Source organism: Anoplolepis gracilipes, chromosome 4 (assembly GCF_047496725.1).
Source record: "Anoplolepis gracilipes chromosome 4, ASM4749672v1, whole genome shotgun sequence".
NCBI lineage: Eukaryota > Metazoa > Arthropoda > Insecta > Hymenoptera > Formicidae > Anoplolepis > Anoplolepis gracilipes.
The window spans coordinates 2,040,872-2,053,215 of NC_132973.1; the positions used below are offsets into that span (position 1 = coordinate 2,040,872).

Consider the following 12,344-nt stretch of genomic DNA (forward strand, 5'->3'; position numbering starts at 1 on the left):
GAGAGTTATTACAAAGTTTTTCATTTATGACAATGCAAGGAAATATGATTCCTTATTCAAGCTTCTCTTTTCTATTTTTCTGTCTCTTCTATTTTCTTAATTTTAATAAAATCTTAATTTTTTATATTTTTTAAAAATATTATTTATTAAGCTTGTGATTATATTGTATTTTATATGGATTTTGTTGAGAACTTGTATCTTTTGAATTTAACTTTTTTTTATATAAAATAGATTCTATTAAATTTTCCTTGGTTTTTTTTTCTTTCAAAACTTTATATGAAAAGTATTATTTTAATTTTTAAATAATTGGCAAATAAGAATTCTCATTTTGTTGAGAAATGTATAAGAAATATCGATTAATTAACTGCGACATTATTATGTTGAGATATTTATTGAATCTCAAGCACAGACATCTATATTATATAGATATCTGTGATTTCAAGTCTCGAGTATCTTTCAGATTAGAGTGCGTTCGACAATCCTATCCGTGAAATAAGATTGAATTGACCAATCAGAACAAAGAAATCTTTATATTTTGTACTGATTGGTCAATTAAGGTTACATTCTATTTGATAATTTAATGCACGTGAGCACCATCTGTCTTTGTTTAACTTTTGATGAGCGACAAAGATAAAATGATCCCAGCGTTGTGAACGTCTAGTGGAACACGTGTCTAAAATGTTACTTTATTCCACGGGTAAAATTTCTGAACACACACTTAACCATATGAGCACGTGCACGTTAAGTGTGTGCGACAGTGTGATTGTAATTGGTGGTAATCTGTAATTTAAGAAGTAGATGTTTTTTGTTCAGATAATTTTTATGAATTATATAAATTGACTATTATAAATTTTATGAGTGTTATTCCATAATTGAATTTAACATTTTATATTATAGACAATAAGAAACATAAAATATATATTCATTACTTCAAAGGACTCACTATTGTAAGATACTCCTTATTTCAAAGAACTGAAATTAAGTTGTGAATTTATTTAAAAAATGGGTAAACCATATGGTAAGACTTTCAATAATATTATTTACAAATAGTAATCTAATGCAATTCATGTAGTTACTTGTATTACATACTTGTATTACATATGTTTAGGTCAAAGAAATGGTAAATCTTGGATATATCGCCAGAAAATAAAATTAAAAAAGATTAACAATACAGATAAAATAGATAAAATAGATAATGCGGATGAAAATGGTCAAAATTCTCGAATAATTGTGAGAAATTTACCTTTTAAGGTATCTATTTAAACACTTGATTTAATATATAATAAGAAATGTATTACTATTTCAATTGATTAGGTTTAAAAAATTATATATGCACATTTATATATATATATATATATATATATAAATTTGCTAATATAATTTAGTTTTTTATGTATGATACTTAATTTATAAGAGTTATATTATATTATTTAATTATATGTTGTTAGGTAACAGAAAAAGATGTAAAAAGATTTTATGAGCCGTTTGGTGAAATTACAGAAGTAAGTCTTCTGAAACGCCCAGATGGAAACTTAGTTGGATGTGGTTTTATACGATTTAAACGTGTAGAAGATGCTTCGAAAGCAATATTTAATACCAATAAAAAGGAATTTCTTGGTATTTGTAGAATTTGGTTTTAATTTTTTTCTGATATATGACTTTGATTTTATCATAATTTTATGTATATTTATAGGAAGAATTATAAATTGTGATTGGGCTATATCAAAATCCAAATTTAGAGAAAAACTTAAAGAAGACTTTTCTGGGAATCAAGAAACTGATCAAAATGAAAAGCAACCTTCTCAAGATGCTCAGGAAGAAGATAATGAAGATAATAACGTACATAAGAAGAAATTTACAAAAGAAAAGGATAATTTAAACAAGCAGAAAAAGAGAAAGCTTCAAAAGATGAAAAAACAGAAAAAACGAGCTAGAATTGTAATACGAAATTTATCTTTCCAGGTATTTGTTATATATATAATTAAGGGAATATGCTTTAAATTCTTATATTTAATAGTATTTTTAAATAAGAAACATTTTTCTTAAGGTTACAGAGGACAATTTAAAAGAATTTTTTTCTAAATATGGCGAAATAGGTGAAATAAAGATTTTAACCAAATCTGATGGTAAACAAATTGGAGTTGCGTTTGTGCAATTTAATGTTGTACAAAGTGCTGCAAAAGCGATACATTATGCAAATATGCAATCTCTTTTGGACAGGCCTATGATAGTTGATTGGGCTGTTCCTAAAAATAAATTTTCTCAAAACAATACAGATGTAAAACCTGAAATCAAAACTGAACCTATTGACGAAGATGAAGTACATGATACTTCAGAAATAAAAATAATTAATAGCAGTGAGAATGAAGATAGTGAATCGAATGCTGAATCAGATAGGTACTTGAAAATTCAAATTATATATGTACTAATGGATCTAATTTATATATTTTATATATTTTCTAGGACTTTTATCATAATTTCTCTTCTAAACAATCTGTTTCTCACATTTTTTTCTTTTTCTTTCTTTCCTAATTTAATATTTAATTAGATATTTTTATAATATTTTATTCATACTTTTATAGCAAAGAAGTTACAATGAAGAATATACAAGAGAAGATTGAGTCTGAGGAAGATGAGACAGAAATTAAGTCTGAAGTAGAAGATAGTGATAATGAGGATGAAGATGATAATGATAGTAATGAGGATGATGATGATGTCAATATTACTATTGATCAATCTGTTATTAAAACAGAGAGGGAAAATGAAAAGAAAGAAAATTGTTTTGATGCGAAACATCCGCGACGAATATCTAACGACATTAATGAAGGAAGAACGGTTTTCCTAAAAAATGTACCATTTTCTGTTAAAAATAATGAACTTAAAAGTCTTATGGAGCAATTTGGACCTATTTATTATGCTCTCGTATGCATTGATCCTTTGACAGAATATTCCAAAGGCACTGCATTTGTTAAATTTAAGGTAAGATTTGTTAATTTATTTTTATATGTAAATGTTAGTTTTTTTTTAAATTCTGTAGTTACTTTTTTAATAGCACAATTACATGGAAAACATTGTTATTGTAGCATATTGAAGATGCTGAAAAGTGTTTATTGGCTGGAACTGAGTTACGTTTACATAATCAAATAATAGAGACGCATAGAGCATTGCACAAGAATGAAGTAGAAAATAAAACGAATTTAAATAAACAAAGGACTAAAGATTCGAGAAATTTGTACCTTGTTAAAGAAGGAGGTAATAACGCTTATATTGTGTTATTATATAAAACGCGAATATTATATACAGAAATGTTAATATATCTGTTGTTGATTTCTAGTTGTGCTGGCTGGAAGTCCAGCCGCGGCAGAAGTATCGATGTCTGATATGGAAAAACGTTTGAGATTAGAACGGTGGAAATCGCAGATGTTGCGTAATTTGAACATGTTCATATCGAGAGTGCGACTCGCTGTTCACAATTTACCATCCGATCTTGATGATGAAAAACTTAGACAATTGTTTAAAAATCATAGTGGACCTAAAGCTGTTATAAAGGAGGTAATTAGATTAAAAATCATTTAGAATAATATAAATGTTGTATTTAATGATGTAAAAAATTATGTAGGCAGTAATTTTAATAGAAATATTTTTAAGGCCCGAGTTATGCGTGATTTGAAAAATGTTGATGCAACTGGAAAAGGAAAATCAAAGGAGTATGGTTTTGTTACATTTACCAGTCATGAAGATGCGCTTAAAGCTTTGAGAAGTATAAATAATAACCCGAATATATTTTCCAAACACAGGGTAAGAAGTTATAAATTTATTTCGATTATTGTTACTTATGTGTATTGTTCACGACTCTTTATTAAATTTTTACAAATAACATATAGAGACCTATAGTTGGATTCTCGATAGAAAACCGTATTTTGGTAAACGCAAAGGAAAGAAGAATTCAGAAAAGTCGCGAACGTAATCCTATGTGGTCTGGAAATAAAAATAAGAGGAAACATGAAGATGCTGAAGAAGAAATACCAACTAAACGAATTAAAGCTAGAAAAGTAATTGAAAACGAATTGAATGAAAAATCATACACTGGCATTACCAGCAAATTAGGACAGGATAAATTACGATCAAATTTCAAACTTAAGTCACAAGCTGAATTGCATATGCGGGCTGTTAAAAAACAGAAAAAATTAACTAAAACAATTAAACAATTGGAAGTTGCTAAAAAGGCGAAAACAAAGAAAATGCAAGATAATATGGCAGTAAGATATATTGATTTATTATATAATTTATCATATACGTTGTACTTTGCGCGTACTATGCACACACATACACACCAACACACACACACACACACACACACACACACACACACACACACACACGCACACGCACACGCACACACACACACAGACACATGCATTTTTAAAAATTTTATTTTAATTTTTTTAAATTTACATATTTAAAATTTTTTTTACATACAGAGTATAATATTTTTTGTTTAATATATTTCCTGTGTTTTTTTGCAGACAATGAAGCAAGTAAAAAAATGTGACTTAGATGCAAATGATACAAACTTTAATATGCTTCTAAATAATTACAGAAGCAAATTGAAAGGTATTAATATTAAAAAATCGAAATGGTACGAATCATCGAATGGATCTTAAAGTGTATTAAAGTGAAAGAATTATAATAATTTTTATTAAGTATATAAGTACGCATAATGTTTAATGTATATGAATATGAAATAAACTTAAAAAATCATTTAACAATGAAAAATTTTTTAAATTAAAAAAAATTTTTTTATTATTTAAACTTTTACATCTTAATTCTTATTTTATGTATACTGAATTATTTTATTTAAAGTGAATCAATTATAAAACGTATGCATTCTATTCTTTTTCTTTTTTAATATCTTTTGTCTTTATTCCATTCTATTTGGATTGAGCTTACTTTCGCAATGCATTCAGTTTGTGCATTTTATTCGTTCTTTTTTTAAATGCTTGTGGCTTTATTCTATAGTTAATGGCATAGGCTTGAGCTCTTTCCCTTCCAAGACTTCAAATTAATAACTAAAAATTCCATGAAAAAATTTTGTACATAACTTTCAATAAAAAAATAAATGATAATCTCCAAAGATATAGAGACATATTCATCTAGCTCCCCTCTCTCCAAAAAGATCTGGCTGCGCCCATAGTACTACATAGTCCATATAAACACTTCCCCTTTCCAATTTCATTTATTCCCCCACTCGTAGTTTTCTTTCAAACTTCCTCCAATAAAGTATTTTAGTGCTAAGCAAAGCAACAAAACTCCAGTCAGATTGTGATTTTTTCGCGTATACAACATAAAGGTAAGAATCTTCAAAAAATCGAATCTATGAATATTAAATTTCAAATTGTAAAGCTGTCCATAATAATAAATCATTTTTAATGAATTTACCCGCATGCATTAGTGTCCATGATTGAGTGTTCATGATGAAAGTGCGAACTTTTCCGATGCCATATATTCGGATTGAGCTTGTTTTCTTAGTGCATTGAGATTGTTGTGTTAAATAAATGAAAACTGCTCTGTAGTGTAGTGATAAATTTATATTCGGACCGGACAATCGAAAAAAATTGAACGAGAGCAAAAATGTTGTATTGACTTTTCTGACAGTATAGTTTGAGACTACAGGAAGACAATTGTGCATTATGTCAGAGAAGTACTAGAATAGAGTCAATTACATGTGTGCCGAATTTGCTATTAAATCAAACTTTTATTGATTTAATCTATAATTAAATCTATTATTAAGTGTAATATTTGTATTTTATTAATATTTTTTTGTTATAATTAGAATTATTAGAATAATTAGAAATAAAAATATTTTTTATTGAATTTAAATGGAAAGAAAGTTTACATTAAAAAGTGATTCATTACTTAGAAGAAAAAAAATTTAATTATTTTGTCAACTTTTTGATATAGTTACATATTTAATTATAGTTATAATTGTAATTATATAATTAATATATCTTTTTTTTTGTTATGTATTTTATAAATTTTATTTTTTAGTATCACATATTTTTTAATTTATATTTTTTAGAATTAGGATTTTTATCAGTTTTATCTTTTTTTTATTAATTTTCAAATTTTCTTCAAATTATATTGTTTTATTTTTCATAAATTATAATAGTAAGTTGATCATTAGATGGTATTTCATAAAAAGTTATACTTTTATTATTTTATTGTATATTATTTTATATTTGTATATTATTTTACGAAATTATATTATCTTATTATATCGAAATTTCGAGCATACACTCAAATGATTTAATAATTCTTTTTTTATATTTTTATATAAAAAAAGATTCGCATATACCGTAAATATATATGTATTATATGTTTTTTATATCCTTTTTAATATAAAATATATATATAATATGTATTTTTGATTATATTGTAATCGCGCAAACGTCTCGATCTTAATGTTTCTGTTATTTTTTTACGCTCTTATTAATTGCTCTTATTAACATGCTCTTATTAACATGCTCTTTTTAATTGCTTTTATTAATATGCTGATGTAAATGCGTGTTCGTGATCCGCGTCATTAAACGGTACCTAAATTGTAATTGTAACAATCTATGAGAAAGTTGTGACAATTTACGGTGCAACGAGTGCATTGCACGTATGAATTGCGAATGTCACAGTTACTGATCTACCGGTATCACGATTTCTCTCGAAGAAAATTGCCACGATTATTTTCCTATTTTTTTATTTCTGTCTTTGATATTTATTTAATACATCAAAATAATATTTATACATGTTTTAGAGAAAATAAGATTGAAAATAATATTTATTTAATACATCGAAATAATATTTATACATGTTTTATAGAAAATAAGATTCTATAAGATTTGATGTAAATCTCTATTTTTTATTGATATTTCTTATATATATTTATAAAAATGTAACTACCTTTTCAAACTCTTTTTCTTCGTTATTAATTTATATCAATTATATTAATATAAATTATTAATTAATAATTTATTTCATGAGCTTTTTGTAAAATTATTTCTAGATTCCAAAATAATATAAATATTTTTAATATTATATATCTTCGATAATACATTAATATTTTACGTTCTACGAGAATGTCATTCATTTCTAAAAATATTTTACGATAATCATTTATGTAATGTCGTATATGTCATGCATATTATTATGATAATACAAGATTATAAATGCTGATCTCTTAAAGATAAAACTGATACATGCAAATTAGTACTAATATATGCAACATTTTTAAGAAGAAATTTATTTTAAATAGATTCAGGAGTTTAAATGTCACTATGTTTATCCGAATTTTATGTCTCTTCCTCTTTCTTTTATATTCAAGTTTTAATTGAATATGATTATCCGCCTACTTTACGAAACATAAATGCATAAAATTAGTACTTTCTACACTCAAAGACATTCCAACAATGAGACATTTCCGCATAAAGATTAGCATTATATCATACTGTTGTGTCATATGTATTACATTCACCATATGTAGAATCGCTTTCTTATTTTACTGCGCTGAATTTCCCCATGTAAATTTCATATGCATTCTTTATCTAAATGCGACAATATTACGCGAAGAATGCGTTCCGAGTCGATGTAATCAATTTTCCTTAAATGAAATTTGTATTGCATGCAATTTTTTTAACTATCCTATAATTATACAAAATACGATTATTTTTATATAAACATCGTATAAAAAATAAAAAAAACATAAGCATATATAGGTATTTACTATTTTTAAAAATATTCTAAAAAACAAATTCAAAAATAAAAGTTTATATGTATGTTAAAAATAAATAAATTTAAATTTACTTGCAATTGACAATAAAAAACATCGTCAAAATTCAGATAATTTTTACGTGCCATTTCGGGTAATAAAAAATAGATAGTAAAAAGTAATTAGAATTTCGATTGTGTGTAATTATAAATATATAGAAATATTAGTTTAAGTGAGAATAGATATTTCATGAAAATTAAATCATTTTGATTGTATAGTTGGCTACAAATGGCTATATTGAGACAATACACAAAGGCATTCTTACGACGATTCGTCAAATTTGAGATGAAGAGCGACAAAACGACATTAGCCATGGATGTTGAGAAACAAGAGTTATTGTCACATCGCCCATACTCGGACATTCCAGGACCTAAGCCGATCCCTTTATTGGGCAACACCTGGCGATTTCTCCCATTTTTAGGTACGACTGAGTAATTTCTCCTAAACAAATAGCAAGTCACATTTCCGACTGTTCTTGTTACAGAGTTTATTTAGACTTCTTTTGACGTTACAGTATATTCTTTCTTAATATCTTTTACTTTTAGTGTGAGTTTTCTTTTTTTTCTTATTTAAACAACAAAGAAATGAAATTATTTTTAGTTTACATTTTAATTAACTGAATTGCTCTTCTTTTTTGCAAATCCGATTGATATCTGTAAATATTAATTTATTTGCGTAACATTAGCAGAATCAATAGCTTTAATGAAACTCTTTGTAAATATGATTTACTCCGCATAATGAATTTATTTAGGACGGCAAACATTTTAATTTAAAATTTTAAGTATACAAATAGTAAAAATCAAATATTAAAAAGCTCTCATGTATACTTCATAGACAAATACATTCATTATTTGTATAATTACATAATTTTGAAAAAAAATGATTGTAAAAAAATTTATTAATTAAATACGCGCAAACTGATATATCTGTGACAAAACAGCTGTTGCTTGCAATTAATATAATATGTTGTTAAGATTTTTAAAATAAAAAGTATAGAATCAAAAATAAGAAAATTAATATTCTTAAATCACAAAATTTAATTAAAAAATTATTTTAGGAGACTTCGATATACGGGCAGTAGATAAATTATCAAGGAAATTACACGATCAATATGGAGACATCGTGAAGATAGAAGGACTTTTAGGTAGACCGGATATGGTATTCGTATACGATGCAGATGAAATCGAGCGCATTTTTCGGAGGGAAGAAAAAATGCCCCATCGACCTTCGATGCCGTCACTTGACTACTATAAACATGTATTGCGGAAAGATTTTTTTCAGGATAATCCCGGTGTAATTGCCGTGTAAGCCGTTAAATTAAATTATTCAATTCTGTACTTGACATCATTCCAATACTCGAGGATACTCGAAATTTTTTATTGGACAGATGAAAGAGTGATAATCACACACTATTATACTATTTCGATTTTAATTCTCCTTTCCTTCCTACATATTGCAGTCACGGTGAAAGCTGGTACAAATTTCGGAGCAAGGTACAGCAAGTGATGCTGCAGCCGCGGACCGCGAGGATGTATATCGGCGCGATCGAGGAAGCGAGCATAGCATTTCTCCACAGGTTTGCCGATTTTGTTGCTTCATACAAATGTCATTTTAAACAATGGTACTTTTTCAAGGCATCTTGTTTAACTTTCACCGTTTATTTGTGGACACAAATGCTTAATCATCTTTATGTCATCTTCAGACGTCATTTATCCTCTTCTTCTTTTTATAGAATAGCAAAAATACGAGATAAGAAGCACGAGGTACCTAATGACTTTCTCAACGAGCTGCATAAGTGGTCCTTAGAATGTAAGTATGTACGACGAGGTAGACAAGATTTAAAGAATTTTGTATGACACTTGTAAAAATATTGAATCGTTCGAAGAATTGTATATAAAAAGGTTTTTCTTTTTAGATCAAAAAATAATCTGTAATAAAGAAAATTTCGAAAAGATGGAATCTCTAAATTATATAATAATAAGATTCCACGATTATTAAATGTAATTGACTAAAGATGTATCTATTACATATAAGTAAATATTTTTTTAAAATGTCGACATTAATCTTTGAAAAATTCAATAATTTTTACAATAAAGATGAGCTTATACATATAAGCTTATATAAGATATTTAATACATGTATAAATGAATATAAATAAATGTAATAAATAATTTTGTTGCCAGCGATTGCACGAGTCGCGTTGGATGTGCGTTTAGGTTGCTTTGATGACAACGCGGATGCGGGGACGCAAAGACTCATAGATGCGTTGATCACTTTTTTCAAAAACGTGCCCGTGCTTGAATTAAAGATACCTTTTTGGAAAATCTTTAATACACCCACATGGCAACAATATGTAAATTCTTTGGATACTATTGTGAGGTAAAACATATTGCAATAATCGAAACACGTAGTCCCTTTCCTTTAAAAAATTCTTAATTACATTGTTATATATAGCGAAATTATTATGACTCATTATTATTATTATTTATATTACATTAATTTATATATTTTAAAAATAACATATATAAATTAATGTAATATATAAATAATATAAAAATACATGTATATTATTTATTTTTTATATTATTTATATAAATCATTTTGTTATATTTTACAATTAGTACAATATCGAAGTATACAGATAGTGCTCTGTTGAGAGCTAAGAACAACATGGATTCGGACAAAGAACTGTCCCTTTTGGAAAGAGTTCTAGCTCTGGAGGGCGATACAAAAGTAGCTTCTATTCTCGCTTTAGATTTGTTCTTGGTTGGCGTTGATACAGTAAGTAAATATTTTTCTGCACTTTATAACTTTATACCTTTAACAATTCACATATTTAAAGAGGGTAATTATTTGCAGACCTCGACTACAGTGGCTTCAGTGCTTTATCAGTTAGCGTTACATCCAGAAAAGCAGATGTTGGCGTATGAAGAAATCTGCAATGTCCTCCCGCAAATAGACACATCTCTCGAAGCGATAAATATCGATAATTTAAAATACTTAAGAGCGTGCATTAAAGAAACTCTAAGGTTTGTTGAAATTAAGTGGATATGCATTTTTAAATTTGTTTCGCAATAAAGTTATAGTACTACAACTCATGTTCTCTCAATAGAGTAAGTGTTATTATGTATCATAATATTTATATTTTTCATTTTTAATTAGAATGTATCCAGTTGTCTTAGGCAACGGTCGAAGTACGACTTCGGACACTATAATTGGCGGCTATCACGTGCCGAAAGGAGTAAGAAAAAAAAATTATTTTTTACTTAGATTTGTCAGAGATAGTGCAATTGGGTGTTAATGAAGCAATAAAAAATCGAATATTAATTGTATAATCACAATATAAAATGAAATTATTATTTGATTTGAGATTTTAAAGTTATTTACATTTCTTAATTACAATTTGAAGAATTTTTTCCATCATAAATCAACAAATGAAAATAACATCTTTTTATGAATGTTAATTGTTCTCAGGTGCATGTAGTATTTCAACACTGTGTCATTAGCAACTTGGAGAAGTATTTTCCACGGTGTCACGAGTTTCTTCCAGAACGATGGTTGGGTGAAGATAAAGTCCGTCACAGATTCGCGTCACTTCCTTTTGGTTACGGCAGACGAATGTGTCTTGGGCGACGATTTGCCGAGCTCGAAATAATTATCGTCATTAGCAAGGTAAGAAGTGACCTGTAATTGCCGGAGGTACTCGAAGGCACCGCAAAGTATAGAAAAAAAATCCATGCGCTTTCACTAATTTAAGTCAACGACTTCACTTTCTTATTGTTAGTATTGTTAGTACTAATCTATTGGGCTGGGAACATATAGAGTATGTGCTAAAATTTTAGTTTTATCGACAGACTCTCTGATAAATTTAAAATTGATTTTTTTCTTATATAATTAATAATGAAAAAATTGCATCATAAGTTAATTATTATTTCTGTCTATCAATTTTAAGCGGCGGAAATTAATTTTATTTTGTATAAATATTTCTTTAATTTTACACTACGCATAATTATTTTTTTTATTTATCGTGACAGCATTACGCACAGCGAGAGTAATTATACAAAAATTATTTCATATGTCGCAAGAATTGTTTACGATAATACAATATAATTTTGCCAATTAACGTTTTATCGCCTTAGAAATGAACACGCTGGTTTGTAATTTTACGATATAATTGTTGAGGTAATTTTTATTACCATATTTATATATTCTAGCAACTGTCATGCAATAACAAAATATTTTATCTCGAGAATCTAATAGTTAATTTTTATTATTATATTATTTACATTATTTAAAAAAAAAAAATTTTTTTTCTCTCTTTGTTTCAGATTCTGCAATTTTATAAAGTAGAATATCATTATGAAAAATTGGAATATTACGTCAATCCGATGTACACACCGAAAGGACCACTGAAACTGAGATTTATCGAGAGATAATTTTTCAGAAGAAATAAAAATATTATTAATATTAATTGTTTATATTTATAAACTTTCTCTTTAATAAATATATATAATATTACGTATTACCA

General features: G+C 27.0%; 2 protein-coding genes across 4 annotated transcripts; both read left to right on the top strand.

Annotated features, from left to right (window-relative positions):
- The first annotated feature begins 652 nt into the window (after window positions 1-652).
- LOC140664757 (RNA-binding protein 28) lies at window positions 653-4,732 on the top strand. 2 transcript variants are annotated; one of them, XM_072890198.1, is made up of 12 exons: window positions 653-794; window positions 898-1,018; window positions 1,109-1,251; window positions 1,449-1,617; window positions 1,694-1,962; window positions 2,048-2,397; window positions 2,583-2,979; window positions 3,084-3,252; window positions 3,335-3,552; window positions 3,649-3,798; window positions 3,885-4,259; window positions 4,527-4,732. In XM_072890198.1, the coding sequence occupies exons 2-12, from the start codon at window positions 1,003-1,005 to the stop codon at window positions 4,662-4,664; spliced, it is 2,394 nt and encodes a 797-aa protein (XP_072746299.1). In that variant the 5' UTR covers window positions 653-794; window positions 898-1,002; the 3' UTR covers window positions 4,665-4,732. The 2 variants fall into 2 exon arrangements, with proteins under 2 accessions (XP_072746299.1, XP_072746298.1); XM_072890197.1 differs by having other exon boundaries at window positions 735-1,018.
- A 35-nt stretch (window positions 4,733-4,767) lies between these two features.
- Window positions 4,768-12,252, top strand: LOC140664759 (probable cytochrome P450 49a1). 2 transcript variants are annotated; one of them, XM_072890203.1, is made up of 11 exons: window positions 4,768-5,350; window positions 8,035-8,237; window positions 8,874-9,120; window positions 9,276-9,392; window positions 9,549-9,625; window positions 10,000-10,195; window positions 10,438-10,597; window positions 10,676-10,845; window positions 10,979-11,057; window positions 11,291-11,488; window positions 12,145-12,252. In XM_072890203.1, the coding sequence occupies exons 2-11, from the start codon at window positions 8,045-8,047 to the stop codon at window positions 12,250-12,252; spliced, it is 1,545 nt and encodes a 514-aa protein (XP_072746304.1). In that variant the 5' UTR covers window positions 4,768-5,350; window positions 8,035-8,044. The 2 variants fall into 2 exon arrangements, with proteins under 2 accessions (XP_072746304.1, XP_072746303.1); XM_072890202.1 differs by lacking the exon at window positions 4,768-5,350 and adding an exon at window positions 5,677-5,701.
- The last annotated feature ends 92 nt before the right edge of the window (window positions 12,253-12,344 follow it).